This window comes from Ptychodera flava, chromosome 4 (assembly GCF_041260155.1).
Source record: "Ptychodera flava strain L36383 chromosome 4, AS_Pfla_20210202, whole genome shotgun sequence".
NCBI classification, from domain to species: domain Eukaryota; kingdom Metazoa; phylum Hemichordata; class Enteropneusta; family Ptychoderidae; genus Ptychodera; species Ptychodera flava.
The window spans coordinates 37,349,472-37,365,926 of record NC_091931.1 but is presented as its reverse complement, the minus strand read 5'-3'; the positions used below and the strand labels follow the sequence as shown (position 1 = coordinate 37,365,926).

The following is a 16,455-nucleotide window of genomic DNA, read 5'->3' as shown; positions in this document are numbered from 1 at the left end:
ACAAAATTTGGAATGGAAAGTAGAGGAGCAGAAATACAAATGACAACTATGTTTTTGATGAATACTAGTAACATTTAGAAAATGACTATATGATCTTAAATAATACCAGTTCATATCAATATCAAAAAGATCAATATATGCCATGAAAAAATATCTTAAAATGAGAGACAATTTATAAATAGGGAAATACATTATAAAGAATCGCGAAATTTATATAGCAAATCCTACACAGATCAGAAAGTGATTAAATGTTCACATTTCCCATACACGCTCTAAATAAATATTTATAAAAAATACACAGGCTCTTATGAACGAATTTTTATTAATTTTTAAAGAGTAAAGTGTTATGGAATATGCCTAAGATCACACGACAAATTTCATTTGACCATTCTCAATATACTGGTAAACATGAAGAAAAGAATTAAATGTCAAAATGTTTGTCTTAATTGATACGATACATGCCTAGAACACTACACAACAGGTATTGTCAAATATGAATAAAGACTTGCAAATAGAGGTGAATGCCCTTGAAAATACCTTTAGCGGCCTTATATGTACTGAATTCACTCAAGCGTAATTGGAAAATGCTTCACATAATAAAGTTATAATAAAGCTGTAAGTATGTTTAATTAAATGCCTTCATTAGAGTTATTTTTGTGTAGGTATATGGTTCGAGTCTCGATTGCTACTTTTGTTTCATGCAGTTGTAGATATGGGTTAATGCAGAGACAATACAAAACATGCAGTATGGTGTTCTCATAAACTTACAACACGATTGGAACTAATTTTTGATAATTGGGTGGTGAAGTAAGGTCGTTTTAATCTGCAAATGTGAACTCATCTGCTTTTCTTTTTCAGTTACACACTTGTTTTTTTATGTGTAATTGCAACATTCAGCTACATGGCACCTGAAAGTTTTGAGAAATTTGAAAAAATATGAAGATCTGATTATCTGAAATTAGTTCCAATCGTGTTTTACTCAACGGACACGCATAACTTCTATCTTAATCGGTTTAATGTTTAATATTTAGAGCGAAAATGCGGTATTGCGGTATCAACGATCACAGTGTTAAAACAATAGCCATGGTGCCACCTGTAAGTATATTTAAATGTGTGCGGGTTCAGCTTTTCGATTGACAAATCCATTCGGAAAAGGTTTACATACCTTCGAAATAAAGGTCCGAAGTTCATGCACCCGTTAAATCAGCCTCTCACGTTGAATTTGGAGTCTAAGCTTATATCGGTAAAATTGACAATGTTGAAATCAGAAAGATTTCAATTACACACTAGATAATTGTACCCGTTTCGTTGCACTTTGTAAAGCATTAGTACTTTCTTACTATTATTGTTTCTTAGCAATGTTATTTAATTTTTTCTAAAACCACGTCCACAAAAAAACTGTCGTCGATAAAACACATCAATCAGGTGAACAATGCAGCCAATATCGCCACCAAAATGAATATTACAACGTGACTCTGTTTTTGCCGTGTTACACACACTCAGGCTATGTAGACGCAAAACTTTCATACTGTTCTCTTCCATGACGTCGTCTTGGCACGGCGGCTTCTACTGCACCAGTCCACACACACGGTAACCGTACTAACCGCACTGGCGACGACGGACGACACGATTATCATGTAAAACGGAGTACGAGATTCGTCTGTGATGTCGTAGAGCTCACCTGAAAAATACAAACATTAGAGTGCATATTCAAGTGCATATACACATTCGATAAAATGTGGAGGATATATACATTCGATAAAATGTGTCGGCCAGCAGGAGAAAGTTGTATAAAGTAAGCTGTTGCGGCACTCTTCAACACTTAGCTTAATAGTGTAAACCTGGAAACAGGAATTGGTCATAGATATCGACACAGTGTATCAAATTTAAGTTAATAGATAAATGATGAATTAAAAGCCAATTAATCTTATCGTTGCTTTTCACTGCGCGAAGAGTTTCTATTATACAGTCCTACAAGGCTACCAAATAGAATCAATCCTTTAAAGAAACGGGATACTATGTTGTCACTTGCCTGCTAGTGTCATGAAAATCCCACCAAAGACACCTTGAACACAAAAGATCAGTCCAATAACATTCGGGAGGTCTTCAATCAGCACTACTTCTTTAGCACAAACTACAAACATAGGTAGTACAGCTCCCTGTGACAGTCCCAAACCGGCACAAGCGATGGCCATAATGACATAGTTCGTGGTGAAGGTATATATCGATGCGCAAATCAGACTCAAATTCAACACCAACGCCAATAAAGACATTGGAGTAATCAACTGGAAGTCAACAAACCAACCATGACCTATTCGACCAATCACTGAATGTATTCCGAAAATCGTCATTAACATGGCGGCCTTCATGCCAGGAATCCCGATGTCGACTGCCCGTACGACTATCCACACCAAGTATGCCAGCATCGCGATGCCGAAGCCTGCCATGCAAACGACGAGGATTGTGACACGTGGATATCGAGGGAGAATGTAAAGACCCCACATTCTAGAAATGACCAAGCAAATGTTTCCTCTGCCGGTTTTATTTGTCACTTGCTGATCATGGACAGCTGCTAGACTAGTAGCTGTGGGTTTCGTTTCACTGTCTCCAATAGGTGCGTATCCTTCTCGATTTCCGGTTCTTTTCGTATCAAATTGTTCTGTCCTTGTCATTTGCTGATCATCGACAGCTATTGGACTAGCTCTAGGTTTCTTTTCACTGACTCCAATAGGTGCGTATCCTTCTCTATTCGGGGTTCTTTTCGTGTCACACTGGTCGTCTGTCATCGCATTTTCAGAACCGGGCGTTTCGTTTAAAGCTAAATCCGATGATACTTCGCTGCCACTCGGTGACGTTGCAGACGCGGGTTTCATCGTCATTGCACATGCAAAGGTGTTGGCAAATAGGCCAGCAATTATAAGAAACGAACCGTGCCATCCGTAAACTTGTATGAGTGCTTCCACCATTGGCGGAAAGGCTAAAGTTCCAACACCTCCCCCTACCCAAGCAATTCCGTTGGCTAGTGCGTAGCGATCCGTGAAATGCTCGGCTATGACTGACATCGGAGGTAAATATATCATCAGAGTAGAGATTGCTGGAAAGCGAATAGAAAAGTCATATTAACAAGTCATTCTCAATGACATAGTCCCCGAATGTTAAAGTTGCAACTTTGCTAAATGTAACTGGACGAAAGTCAACAATACGCAGTGATTGAAATATGTGAAGTCACAGTGTATTATCCTCAACATACCTTGCTATACTCAGGTATGTCAAACAAAATAAATCCTCAAGTGTGTGTATGAAATACATGCAAGGTAAAGTCCCTGCACCAATTTTGAAATAAATTAATTCAGGCATTGCTGTGTTATGTACTGAACATTAGAAAAATGAAACAAAAGAGAATGAAAGAGTCAACATTCATATGCATGGCATAGTGTTAAATCCTTGGACGAAGTTCAAAACAAATTGGTTCTTGAATGTCTCGATGATGGCACTTGATATGAAAAATATCATTGCAAAATGGTTGCTCCATAACCAGAAGTGAAAACTGTAGATTTCAGGGCAATTTTCTTTGCACGTAAATTTGTATTTCGACACGATCAAAATATGGCCGCAAGACAGCCATTTTCCAAATTGTTAGAAATGTTTTGTATAGTATAAAGCCTTATTAATTCAGACATGCCTTGATCAATTTCTTTCAAAGTTGGAATAAAGACATGAGTCGTTCGTGTGCACATTGATCAGTGTTGCTTTTCCAAATGTATTTTTGGCACGGTTTGTCTAGCCCCATGTTTTCAGAACGCTAAACCGTTTGTTTGATTTGTCGTCCGTCTGTCTCTAAATCACTGAAGCCGTTACAATAACTAAGTAACAGAATAAAATCGGTAAAGGGTAATAAAACACATCCATGCCGACGACAAAGGTTGTAAACAACCACAAAACGAAATATTCAGCAGAAACTAAAGAATTGGTGAACGAAGGCTCATCTCCAATATTAATAGTATTGAGCTATAGGAATAGGCCTCGGAAACAGGTATCGGGATCTCAGTTGTTTTCACGGCACATTGCCAGTCAACAAATGAAATCTTGAGTTATTTACGGGAAATATGATAGTAGTTATCCGAGGATATCACAGCAAAAGGAAAATGACAGTGGCACTCATGTTAAATGAAGTCTTGCCATTGTAGATAACGATTGAGAGAAGTTTTTCATTATTTTCAGTACAGCTCGCATGTAGAGGATATTGTGTTTGCTGTTCGGTAGACCTTCAGAGCTCAGTACACATAGTATGATATTGAGAACAGAATAACAAGAAAGTATGGTAAATTTATTAGACCATACATTAAGAGATACAGCTATTGTGCTTTTATGAGGACAATTGTATCGATCGATCGGCGCCTTGAGGGACGTCATAGACAAACATCACACAGGAAGACAGCTACAGGTAGCGTAACCGAACCAATATGGTTGCAACAATCTCTGAACAAATTACTCGACTGTGTTAATCCATAGTATTTTATGGTTCCTAAACCACTATCTTCTTAGGCTCAGCGGTCCTATGATATAGCTTACCACGCTCCTGTGTAGCCGTGCAGGTGCAGAGGAATTTGTTGCCTGGGCAATTGAAGTCAAACTTCACTGGTCATAGCAAAGCGTTTTCTTAAGCAAGGCATAAATTGACTTCTTGCACGGCTGAATCCCTTTATCGTAAGTCAGGGACTAAATCAGTGTTTGGTCCTCTTATACTACAGTAATTATCTTTAAAAATCCTCCTTGGCCTTGCTGTTCATATGTATACCTTTGCCGTTGTCTCATTAGATTTGCTGGAGTGATAAAGATGATTTTGTACAAATGATCTGACAGAGTAAAATATATCAGTTGTGACAGTCATTACAACCGTGACAGGTGTTCTGCAAATCGTGCTGTCGTCTATACTTACACGGTACAATTGCAAACGTCACAGTTAAATGGAGTAAGCTGTCTGAAAACGCCGTCGTGACCATAGCAACCGTGTGCAGGATGGCGCCAGCTGCAACAACCTTTCGAGCACCATATACTGAAGTAAGATAACCCACTATTGGTGCTAGAAGTCAAACAAAAAACGAAAGAACACAGCGTTTTAAGATGCTTAATATGCAGACGTCGGGGCTTCATACGAACTAGAAAGCAGAATGTCATGAAATGTCAACGTCCGACTTAATTGTTACGGATTTGGCGGAGTCTGAGCGGTCCCTCAACCAACATCCCATGTCCTGAAAATAAGTAGATGGCGTTCATTCTTCATTTTTTGCTGTTTATTTTTTTATGATATATGGATAATCTGTGAACCACAAGACAAATACACTGTCGTATTCCTCTTGATGCTAGATGCGAGGTGATTAAGATTGATTTATGCAAATTAATTTAAGCATAGTTTCGTTATCAACATTTTATGCTAATAAAGATTCTTTGTTAAATAGTCATGTACCTCGCATCTTGCACTGTATTCTTCTATCTATAAGTTCAAAGTATTAGGGACTGGACAGAAATCACAGGGGGTTGGGCTAGTGTTTTTGGGTGCACATGGTTCGCCATGTTTCGTGTTAGCATTTTTTAAGGGTCATGAAATTTCACGCATGCCTTTGGGGAGGGTCATAATTTTTTGTGCAGCTATCGCAACTATAAGAAGGCAAAATGTGGCCGATACAGTACTTAACCAAAAATATCAAATCATTATACATTTGAATCTTTTGTACAGACTACTAACAATTTCCCCTACATAACAAGCTATTTATGTGCATTTACACATGTTTTACAATTTATGTAAATGTAATCTGCTTGAAGTGGCAGATAAAAAGTACATGTGTGTACAAGAAATTTGATTTTTGGATTCGATCAAAAATGTTGATTCACTATAGGAGTCTATGAGGAAACTATGAATAATTTTTTCCAAATACAAACCTGGCTAAACCTGTGTACTTAGAGATGCTTGATAATTAATATTAATGTACCTAATTAGACTAGGGTGGTTACAAGTGCATGTACAAGAAAGAAACTTTAATTTTGGAATTTCACCGAAATGTTGATTCACTATACATGGGAGTCTATGAGGAAACTATGAATATTTGTTTTCCAATACAAAACTAGCTAAATCTGTACTTTTATGTTTTACAACTGATATAAATGTACATAATGAGAATGGGGTGTCTGAAAAAGCAGATGTAAACAACAAATATGATATTGGAATTTCACCCAAAAAGTTAATTCACTTCTCATGTTAGTCTAGGGGTAACTATTAAATATTTTCCCAATATCAAACTTGCTTTATATGCGCATTAATATGTATGTGTTGTTAAATATTGATGTTTATCCTGCAACAAGTTACTTGACAAAAAATAAGTGCTGTATTAATGAAGGTAAACATTACAGCTTTTATCCCTTTTGATTTTGAATAGCCAATTGTAGTTGACAAAATTATTTATTGTGATTTGTGATCTCTTTAACATTAAATTACTTGAAGCCTCACATAAATGTGATTATTTGTAAAGGTTAATAAGTTTTCATTAAAAGTTGAAAGGTCAAATGAAAAACTTATCAAATAAGAAAGTATTGATACGGGGTTACTGTTTTTTGCACATAAAATTTGGGGAGGGTAACTCTTGTTCTTGCAAATACTTTTGAAGGGTCACTATTTTTCGCTCCGCCCCCCCCCCCCCCCCTCTGTAATATAGGTTTAGTCTCTTAAGGATGCGACTCAGGTTGATTGGCACGTATTTTCAATCCTAATTTTCACATAGAAGAAGTGGTCACACACCCGACTTGTGGTACTTTTTTTATCTGCTCGGTCACCGAAGAGTTCAGAAAATTTGTTTTCCCACAGTCCCTCTATCCACTGTGGTTTTCCAAAAACAGGTAGTTTTACTCAAAAACACGTGTTTTTAAGTTTTTTACTCAAAAAAGTGTAAGTACAAATCTCCAATTGGCCTTGGTGATCATAAATTATCGGCCTTTGTTCACGTTTGTCAGGATATCTTCACTTTCAGGCCTTTTATCGGAAATCTGAGACACGGTCTTTCAGATATGTTCATTCACTGTCCACAGACGAAAAATCAGAGTGATCTGTCCGGGCGCCGCTGACTTATAATGTACGCACTGCCAAAATCGGAACTGAGAAAATCGACGATTTTTGTCAACGACCTATGCGTCACGTATTGTGGCCAAGAAGTCCGACTCGCGCACTATCTTCTGAGAATTTTATTACACCAAGACTAAGTTGAAATACTTAGCGTCAGTTTTGGGAATTTAGAACATGTTTGGGATCGCAGATCGTGTGAAAATAGAAAGAAATTATACACTGAACTGGCAAATGCTTAGTGCCGGCAGTGGGTGGTATTTACACAACAAACACAGAAGGGTAATTAGCGATTTAATCCATTTTTCGAACATTTAACCAGCATATTAACTGTATACTGTTGTCTCAACGGTTACAATCTGGTTACCAGAGTTCACGGTCAAGATCAAGATGTCGAAACTTGTGTAAAAAAGTCTATCTGATCGAGACCTGTGTGCTGTCGTCGCGCGATCGCGTCGGGCATTCACTTGTTCTTGACTCAAGTTGTCTGCTTCCTATCTCGCGATCGGCAATTTATGCATGTTCTTTAAGTGATTATCAAGTTCATTATAGCGCCGACATCTGTGCGAACGGGACGTCGATCAGTTGCTAGTTTTCCAACTTCAAAATGACACGAATACATGTAACTCTTGACAACATAAAATGTCTGATGAAAACATGTATTTTCTTAGCTTTTGCACCGCGCTGCAAATTTGTCGCCCTTCGTTACGACGGGAGAGATTGACTCGTGTTATTTTTTTCAAACTTTATTCATATGTGATCGTGTACCGATTTTATCAAACTAATACTCACGCCGTAGCGTAGAACAGTGCAGACTGTCATCGACAGCGTGTTCCGAGAGACAGAGTATTGACTATAGTCTACAGTGGAGTCACTCGACATGCCCAATACCAGCGCACACATAATTGTTTCGGAGGTCTTTTCTTTTAATCAAACTTTTGATGACTGACGATATTTTGTCACCAATTCTTTATTCATCGCAAGTAGAAATTCTATGCACCGCTAATCTCACCACTGTATAATATAACCAGCTAAAAAGAAAAGAAAGGCGAAGTCATCTAATGCTGATCGACGGGACCGATCGTTGTCTGGTCAGTCATTGATGGGCCGTCGTATGCAGTGAACACGTACCTTTCAAATACTTATTGAAGTTCCGCAAAGCATGAATACAAAATCCTTGCTAACATTTTCTGAGTATGTGTTTGCCTTGCGTGAAATCAGCCTCATATAGCAACCAGATATGAACTGTAAATGCTCACGTGTTTCATTATATATTGCAGTTATGTGTAAATTTGAACCTTTGCCACATGTTTGCAACTTCATTGAAAGTATTATGATCAACATAATGAACAATATTCACCACAGATTAACTCTTTAGGTCATTAAGTATTCAAATATGTAATCAGCTGAAATAAAAATAATTAATTTCTTTGACTGCTATCATTGTATCACCACTTCAAGTTATATAGCAAGTGTAATTGCCTTTGTTCAAGTCCTTCAAACTATATATTCCAAACTTTGAAAGCTCATTACATATGCAAACTATAAATTAGCTGACATGAAAACTTAAGTGCGAAATGACTTCCAATATTGGTATAACCTGGTATAATCATCAATGTACATAGCATATTATGCCAACTTTGATCAAATAAATCCTAGTATATATCCCTAATTAGGAAAGTTAATTAAATACACATATTAGGAATTGGCTGAAGCAAAAATGCTTAATGCCTTTCAATAATGTTAGCCTACATAATAGTATCTTTAATGTACATAGCAAGTTTCATCAATTTCGGTCATGTAAATTCAAATATATATCCCTAATTTCAAAAATTCATTAAATATGCAAATTAGGAGCTGGATGAAGTAAAAACGCTTAATGACTTCAATAATGTCGTATCAAATCATCTTTAATGTACATAGCAAATTTTGTCAACTTTGGTCTAGTCAATACAGATAAATATCCCTGATTATGAAAGTTCATTAAATATGAAAATAAGGAATTGGCTAAAGTTCAAATGCTTAGTGACTTTCAATAATGTTCTATCACAGTATCTTTAATGTACATAGCCAGTTTCATCAACTTGGGTCCCGTCAATTCAGATAAATACCCCTAATTAGGAAAGTTCATAAAATATACAAATTAGGAATTGGCTAATGTAAAAATGCTGAATGACATTTTATAATGTTCTATCATAGTATCTTTAATGTACATGGCAAGTTTCATCAATTTTGGTCATGTAACTTCAAATGTATATCCTTAATTTCAAAGATTCATTAAATATGCAAATTAGGATTTGGATGCATTAAAAATGCTTAATGACTTTCAATAAGGTTAAACCATAGAATCTTTAATATGCATACCAAGTTTTGTCAATTTTGATCGAGTAAATTCAGATATATACTCCTAACTAGGAAATTTCATTAAACATGCAAATTAGTAATTATCTTTTACGACACCCCTTAATATCTTTCAAAGCTGATATATCTTGGTGTGATCAACATTTGTTGCGAATCTCATCAAATTGTGTGCAGTCGTTGTCAATATATATCAGTTTTTCTAAAATCATTAATTATGCAAATGAGCAAAGAGTAAGCAAGCCACACCCACCAAAAACTAATCAGTTCTTGCCATTTGCAAACTGAATCTATGTACCAGATTTGATTCTGATCTGATGAGCCGTTTTTGAGATATGAGTACACAGACAGACAGACAGACAGACAGACAGACAGACAGACAGACAGACAGACAGACAGACACAGAGACAGACACAAAGACAGACAGACATCGCTGCGACATATGCCCACGTGTGTCAACACTTCAGCAAAAATTGCTAGTTTCCGCACTTCTACTGAGAAGTTGAGCCGGGTTTGTTTTATGTTTAGTGTTGAGGCCCAGCTAGCAGCTGCGGAGTCTGCGGGTTATGGCCAAGTTCAGACAATACAAGAATTATTTGTGAACTCTCGCAATCCACGTATACTTTGACATAATTTAATTTTTGGGTTATATTTAACACCTGCCGGGTTGAGAACGCTGAGCATAGCGTTGAAGATAACGCATGCGCACTAACCGCTAAGTATATATATAATCTCTGCGCAGCTGCGTGTTTATCAAAGGTATAGCGTGATCGGTAATCCACGGGAAATATCACGCGGTGTAGCTGATAGTTTGCCATTTAAGTAATATTTCAGGAATTTCCCGGTACGATGTGACCCAACACTTTTCGCCAAAAGAAAGGCAACGGGTCAGGGGTTCGAAATTTGAAATTTAAAAAAAATGCTAAAATTGACCTTTGAACCTGAGTCGCATCGTTAACTTTGCCAATGCAACCTCGATGTCTTGTGCATTAACGTTTTATCTCTAGTACAAGAGTTTCGTGCGATGTCGAGATTAAAATTCAGCTGTTAACGACGTTGACGAGAGAGAGAGAGAGAGAGAGAGAGAGAGAGAGAGAGAGAGAGAGAGAGAGAGAGAGAGAGAGAGAGAGAGAGAGAGTTGACAGTCGAAGACAAGGCACTAAGACATGATCTTGAGAGCAGAATAACAAGAAAGCATGGTAAATTTATTAGCCCACACATTAAGAGATACAGCTTTTGTGCTTTTATGAGGACAATTGTATCGATCGATCGGCGCCTTGAGGAACGCCTACGATAAGGATTATGGAAGACACGTACGTTCGACCATAAGTATAGATTGAACCGATTGCAGGCTATGCCATTATTTCTTGTGTTCACCAGAAACACGCCTATGACGAATTTAACGGCTGCTGTGATAAACTGAAACTTTTGCTGTACAGTGGGGTGCAGTTACACTGGAGGGCATTCATCAAATTGTGAATTGGCTTGAATTCATAGGGTCAACTTTGCAGACGTATTTGCAGACGTATTTGTCGACACAGATATACGCATATATGTACACAGTGTGTTTGCATTTTCAAGAGTAATGGTTGATAATTCAACACTTGCGGATAGGGGGAACAGACAAATACACATGTTCTTCCAATCAGTCAAATAATGCAGGCTCTAACTCGTCACTATACCATGTAGACTTAACTTACATATGATTGCTCCGACCAGAAACTGCAACGTGAACATCCTTGAGATGGCTGTTGCGCCCTCGTCAAAGTACCTAAGAAATTCCACCATGAAGATACCATTGGTGCTCATTATACCGGCGCACACGAACTGAATGTAGAAAGTGCTGGCCAAAATCAACCAGCGCCATTCGCCGCTGTCACATGGTTGACACTTTGCCATTGTTGTTTCAACGGCGATAGGCACAAACCTGTGAACTGAAAGCGAAGAAGTTTCTCCCGTTTGGTCCAAACAGCTGGCAAGCAACAGTTTCACGTTGCTTATCTGCAAGCAAATCAATCGTACGTGTTGATACTCTGAGTGACACCAAATTTAAATCTGACAGTGACGGCTATGCCGCAATATAAATAGCAAAAGAACATAGAAAACAAGGACGATCGTAATGCCCGAGACGCTTCGCTCAAAAGTCACTCGTCAATGTATGGCAGCTATGAAGGTTCCTTCATGTTTAATGTCTCACCGACGTCACGTAAGCGTATTAAAGGTAGTATGCGCTCAAGGACAAATATTCGAGCTATCACACTTTTGCAATACTTTTTTGGTCCACCACTTGTTTGGCACCATGGAGTAAAAAGTTTTCACCAACTTACTTTGAGAAAAACGAAAAAAATCCTACGTAGAGTTAACACGGGGATGGCGGCCATTTTGATCATTAAACATCGGTAATTATTTGATAATTTGTTTCTCTACAACCCAATTTTGCACAGTGACCCCTGACTTTTTTTATTCTATGATTTCAGAGAGAGAATGGTTTAAAGTTTCTTTGAGGAACATTTGCACAAGGATTAATTATTTCAATTTCGAGGCGCATACTACCTTAACCCTTTCAGTGCTGTATTTTTCCCACCAAAATTTTAGTGCAACATTTTACCTATTTTTCAGTGTGAACTTTTCCGTACTTTCTTCTGATAATTTTGGACCAAATGAACTCATCATTTCATTGGCTACAGTTTTTCTTCAAAACTTTGGCAAAAATCTGACAAAAAATGACCGAGTTATATTTTCTAGGGGTGACCAAAATTGACTTTGGCGCTCAAAGGGTTAATGCCTCATCGGCTTCTTTGTCTAAGCCCCTCTCCCCGAACAAGGTCATTGCGTTGTAAACTGCAGGTTCGCGAAATGCCTAATGTGTTTTAAAATGTATGAAGACAGTACGATGTATTGCCATGAACGGTATTCGCATGCGCAAGCTACATAAGATGCGTGTACAACACCCCCATCACCACCTACAGTGCTGAGATAATGCTTACGAGGCTAATGGACGTGAGGGCAATTACAATCTGCAACTCTGAACGGTCTCTATACTATTGTGATAACGCAGCCCCCTCCGTAATACCAGTGGAATGTTTGATGTGATTTGACTGAGCGTCACTAATAGTTGGAGTGTACCTTAAATGTCGCCGATGTATGAAATTCGGTGTAATTATTGATAATTGCACGTGCCCCTCAGAATAGGACACCCACGATAATGAGCAAATTACATACATAGGAAGGGACAGTCACTGTAACTTTTGTGAGCATTTTTTCTATATTTTGTGTCTTAAAAAAACAAGCGCATCTTTTCTTCTAATCTACCATTTAATTAGACTTGGTTCAAATCGGCGATTTTAAAATTCAGAACAAAAACGAACTCTACATACAAATTTAACAGTTTTAAGCTAGGCAAAATTCGTGAGCAATTTCGAAATTTTAAAATGACAGGATAACGTATCTGGTACTCAAATTTGCGAAAAAAGTAATTCGCTTCAAGATAGATTTTGCATGGTGCAGGTATCACTGCCATCTTCGAGCAAATTTAAAGTATTGCAAGAGTCAGTAAAAGGACTTCTTGTTGTACAAGCTGTACTTTGATTTTTTGTTCACGTCTTTCAGAGATGTAAGGCATGCACATATATCAGTGTTCAGGCTGCAGGGTGTACCTATCATGTTGGCCTCTACCACTGCATTATTGTAAGAAAGGAATAAATGTCTATAGCTGAAAACCTTGGTCTGTGCCCAATACGGTGTGTTCAATGTGACAAGAAGCTGTATAGGTATCGGAAATGTGAAAAAAAAACTCGTTCTCATAAATGGTTAAAAATGTTCTCGTTCACCATGCGTACTCCAAAACCTGGGCATCGTGTCAGATTTCCTACAACCTCCGTGTGTTATTCATAAAAGGCTATGATACAATTTAAACTATCTACGATTTTGCATTACAAACTTTTAATCCTACAACCTCCGTGTGGTATTCAAAAAAGGCTAAAATACAATATAGTTTTTCTACGATATTGCATTGCAAACAAAGTACAGTACAGTACTGCCCTACCTTACGTTACTCAGCTTACTCCAAGAATCCCTAACAGGAAGAAAGAGTAGGTCTGACCTACCTTGCGATAAATATCTTAATGGTCTCAATCAAAAGTTGGTCGGAGGAAAGCAACAGTGTGTTTGAATTATGTGAAGAACAAAAACGAGTGTCTGTTATCATTCATCAATGTGGTTACGTAACTTGTCAGTTATGAATAAACTAACTGTCGTACTTCGAGAGATGTAATTATGATATTTAAGTGTAGGAATTCCTTTATCTTTTATCGTGTGATGTCACACTACTTAGGGTTCGTTAAAAAAGCCATGCTTCTATAATCTGTCTGTCTGTCTGTCTGTCTCCAACTTTTTTTGAATTGAATTGAATTGAATTGAATTGAATTGAATTGTTATTTAACCAGATAAACGGACAATTACAAGAAAAATATTACAGTCACTGTGAAAGTATGACTTTATCTGGTTTGGACCATAGAAATAGTCCATAAGGACTAGTCGAGTCCATGGCCAACTACTCAGCTAAAAACTGCAAACGATGATGCCATAAAGGGCTCAAGTAAGACAAAAATACATATCGGAGATAAAGAGGAAATAAAATACATTAGATACATAAACAACTCAAGAAAAAAGATACATATTGTTATATGTTCATTAAGTAGTTTCTTAATTCTACTTTGAACCTTTGTCTACACGTTATTTGCTTAAATGAAGAAGGTAGAGAATTCCAATGTTTAATTGCTGCATACTTAATGTTGTGTCGTGCGACTGTAAGCTCTGTTTTAGGAATACAATAATTGCTATGCTCTACTGATCATGTAGAGTACCCATGGCGAGGAAGTTCAAAACAATTGTTGATAGTGATTGGAAAACCGTTATTTTTGAAATCAAAAACAAAAAGGCAAGAACAGTAATTACTTAGTTTAAAAATATGAAGGATGTTTAGTTGACGAAAGAGGGGATTTGAGTGGGCATGAAAATCAGAAAAAGTAATCAAACGGACAATTTTTTTTGTAGGCGGTAAATAGGTTCAAGGAAAGTAGTGTAAGTATTTCCCCATATTTCTAAGCAGTACGTTAAGTGTGGTAGAATGAAGGCATTGTAGAGTTGAAGTAGGATAAACTTTGGAACGAAATGTCGAAGACGTGAGATAATTCCAACTTTGTGGGTTATTTTATTTATCACATTCTTAATGTGTGGTTTCCAGGAAAGGGAACTGTCGATTGTTACACCAAGATAACTAGCTGAAGAAACTTCCTAAATCTGTTGATTTCCAAGGTATAAATTACCGTGTAAAGTTACACGTTTTTGACGTGATTTAACAACCATGTAATTAGTTTTTTCTGCATTAACAGTTAATTTGTTCGCCATGCACCAGTCATTGACTTTATGAAATTCACTATTTATATGGTTGAGATGTAGTGCTTGATAGTCTAAAGATTTAAAAACATTAGTTTCATCAACAAAAAGTCTGAAATTAAAGTAGCTAGTAGAGTTATTGATGTCATTGATATATATCAAAAAAGAGTTGGCCCTAGAATGGAGCCCTGTGGAACTCCACATGTAATTTGACGTGGTTCTGACGCTTTTCCATCTATTACAACTGAATGCTTGCGATTTTCAAAGTAATTTCTAAACCAAAGTAGTGGGTGACCTCTTATTCCATAAAATTCGAGTTTTTGTAAAAGTATATCATGGTTGATAGTGTCAAATGCCTTTTTAAGATCGACAAATATACCAACAGTTGTGCAACCATTATCCATTTGATCTGTTAATTCTGCAATAATATCTGCCAGGGCAAGTTTAGTGCTATATTTCTTTCTAAAGCCATATTGAGTTTGTGAGAGAATGTTATGTTTTTCGAGGAAGGAGATAAGCTGCTTATTTACAAGTGTTTCAAAAATTTTGCTAAAGACAGGTAAAACTGAAATCGGTCTATAGTTCCCAACATCAAAAGGAGACCCCTTTTTATAAAGAGCTGTAATTTTGGCAAATTTAAGTGCATCTGGAAAGTAACCATGAGCTAAAGAAAGGTTAATAATATGTGCTAGGGGACTCGAAATATAATCAGCAGCATCCTTGACTAATAAAGGGTGAATATAATCATGACCGGTAGCCTTTTTGGATCTATGGAGCGTAATTCATTAACGACGTCACTTGCAACAACAGGATGAAAGAAAAAGGACCTATTGTGGTTTCTCCTAAGATATTGCTTAAAGTTGACATTGGCTGTAATTTGTGACGCCAAATTGGGACCAACATTTGTAAAATAATTACAGAAAACCTCAGCAATTTTTGTGCTGTCAGTCACTTCTTCATTATCAACCTTTAACTTATTTGGTGTTAAACTATTTCTAACGTTACTATTTAAAATTTCGTTTATAACTTGCCATGTTTTCCCAGAGTTACCATGAGCATTGTTGAACTTATCACAAAAGTACCGTTTCTTTGCATGTTTTAAGACTTTCGTCAAAATATTCCAATAATTCTTATAATATTGATTTATATGAGTGTTCATTCGCTTTTTTCCTCTTTGAATATAAAGAATATTTTTCTTAATTGAAATAAGAATGCCCCTTGTCAACCATGGTTTTGACGCTACACTGTAATATTTTTCGTAGAACATGTCATAAGCCGTATTCGGGTCATGACTCTCATAAATCGGTTGCCAGGTGACATTTCCCAATTCATTCAAGAAAGATTCGCAATTGTACCGAGCAAAATCAAACTTAATGTGTGATTTACCTGTTTAAAAACATATCTCAAGTTATTCACAATTACAAAGGTTGACAAGTGATCAGTAATATCTGTGTCGATGCATCCACAATCTAAAAAGTGGTCTGTGATGTTTGTGATCACATGATCTATTGTAGTACTTGAAAAGTCATTGACACGAGTGGGAGTATTAATAATTTGTTCAAAGTTATACGACTTTAACAGAGTTGAGT

General features: G+C 37.0%; 1 protein-coding gene across 1 annotated transcript; it reads right to left on the bottom strand.

Annotated features, from left to right (window-relative positions):
• Positions 1 to 1,865: 1,865 nt before the first annotated feature.
• LOC139131658 (monocarboxylate transporter 12-like) lies at positions 1,866 to 11,577 on the bottom strand. Its single transcript, XM_070697813.1, has 3 exons — positions 11,170 to 11,577; positions 4,940 to 5,083; positions 1,866 to 3,094 (listed from the first exon to the last, which is right to left on the bottom strand). The coding sequence occupies exons 1-3, from the start codon at positions 11,366 to 11,368 to the stop codon at positions 2,025 to 2,027; spliced, it is 1,413 nt and encodes a 470-aa protein (XP_070553914.1). The 5' UTR covers positions 11,369 to 11,577; the 3' UTR covers positions 1,866 to 2,024.
• Between the last annotated feature and the right edge of the window lie 4,878 nt (positions 11,578 to 16,455).

Bases quoted from the DNA above. Each gene is read 5' to 3' on its own strand.
- LOC139131658 (XM_070697813.1), bottom strand. From the start codon at position 11,368: ATGGCAAAGTGTCAACCATGTGACAGCGGCGAATGGCGCTGGTTGATT. The intron at 5,084-11,169 runs GTAAGTTAAGTC...TTTGACTTCTAG, and splicing joins TCTGGTCGGAGCAATCATAT to CACCAATAGTGGGTTATCTT. The intron at 3,095-4,939 runs GTAAGTATAGAC...TTCGCTTTCCAG, and splicing joins GACGTTTGCAATTGTACCGT to CAATCTCTACTCTGATGATA.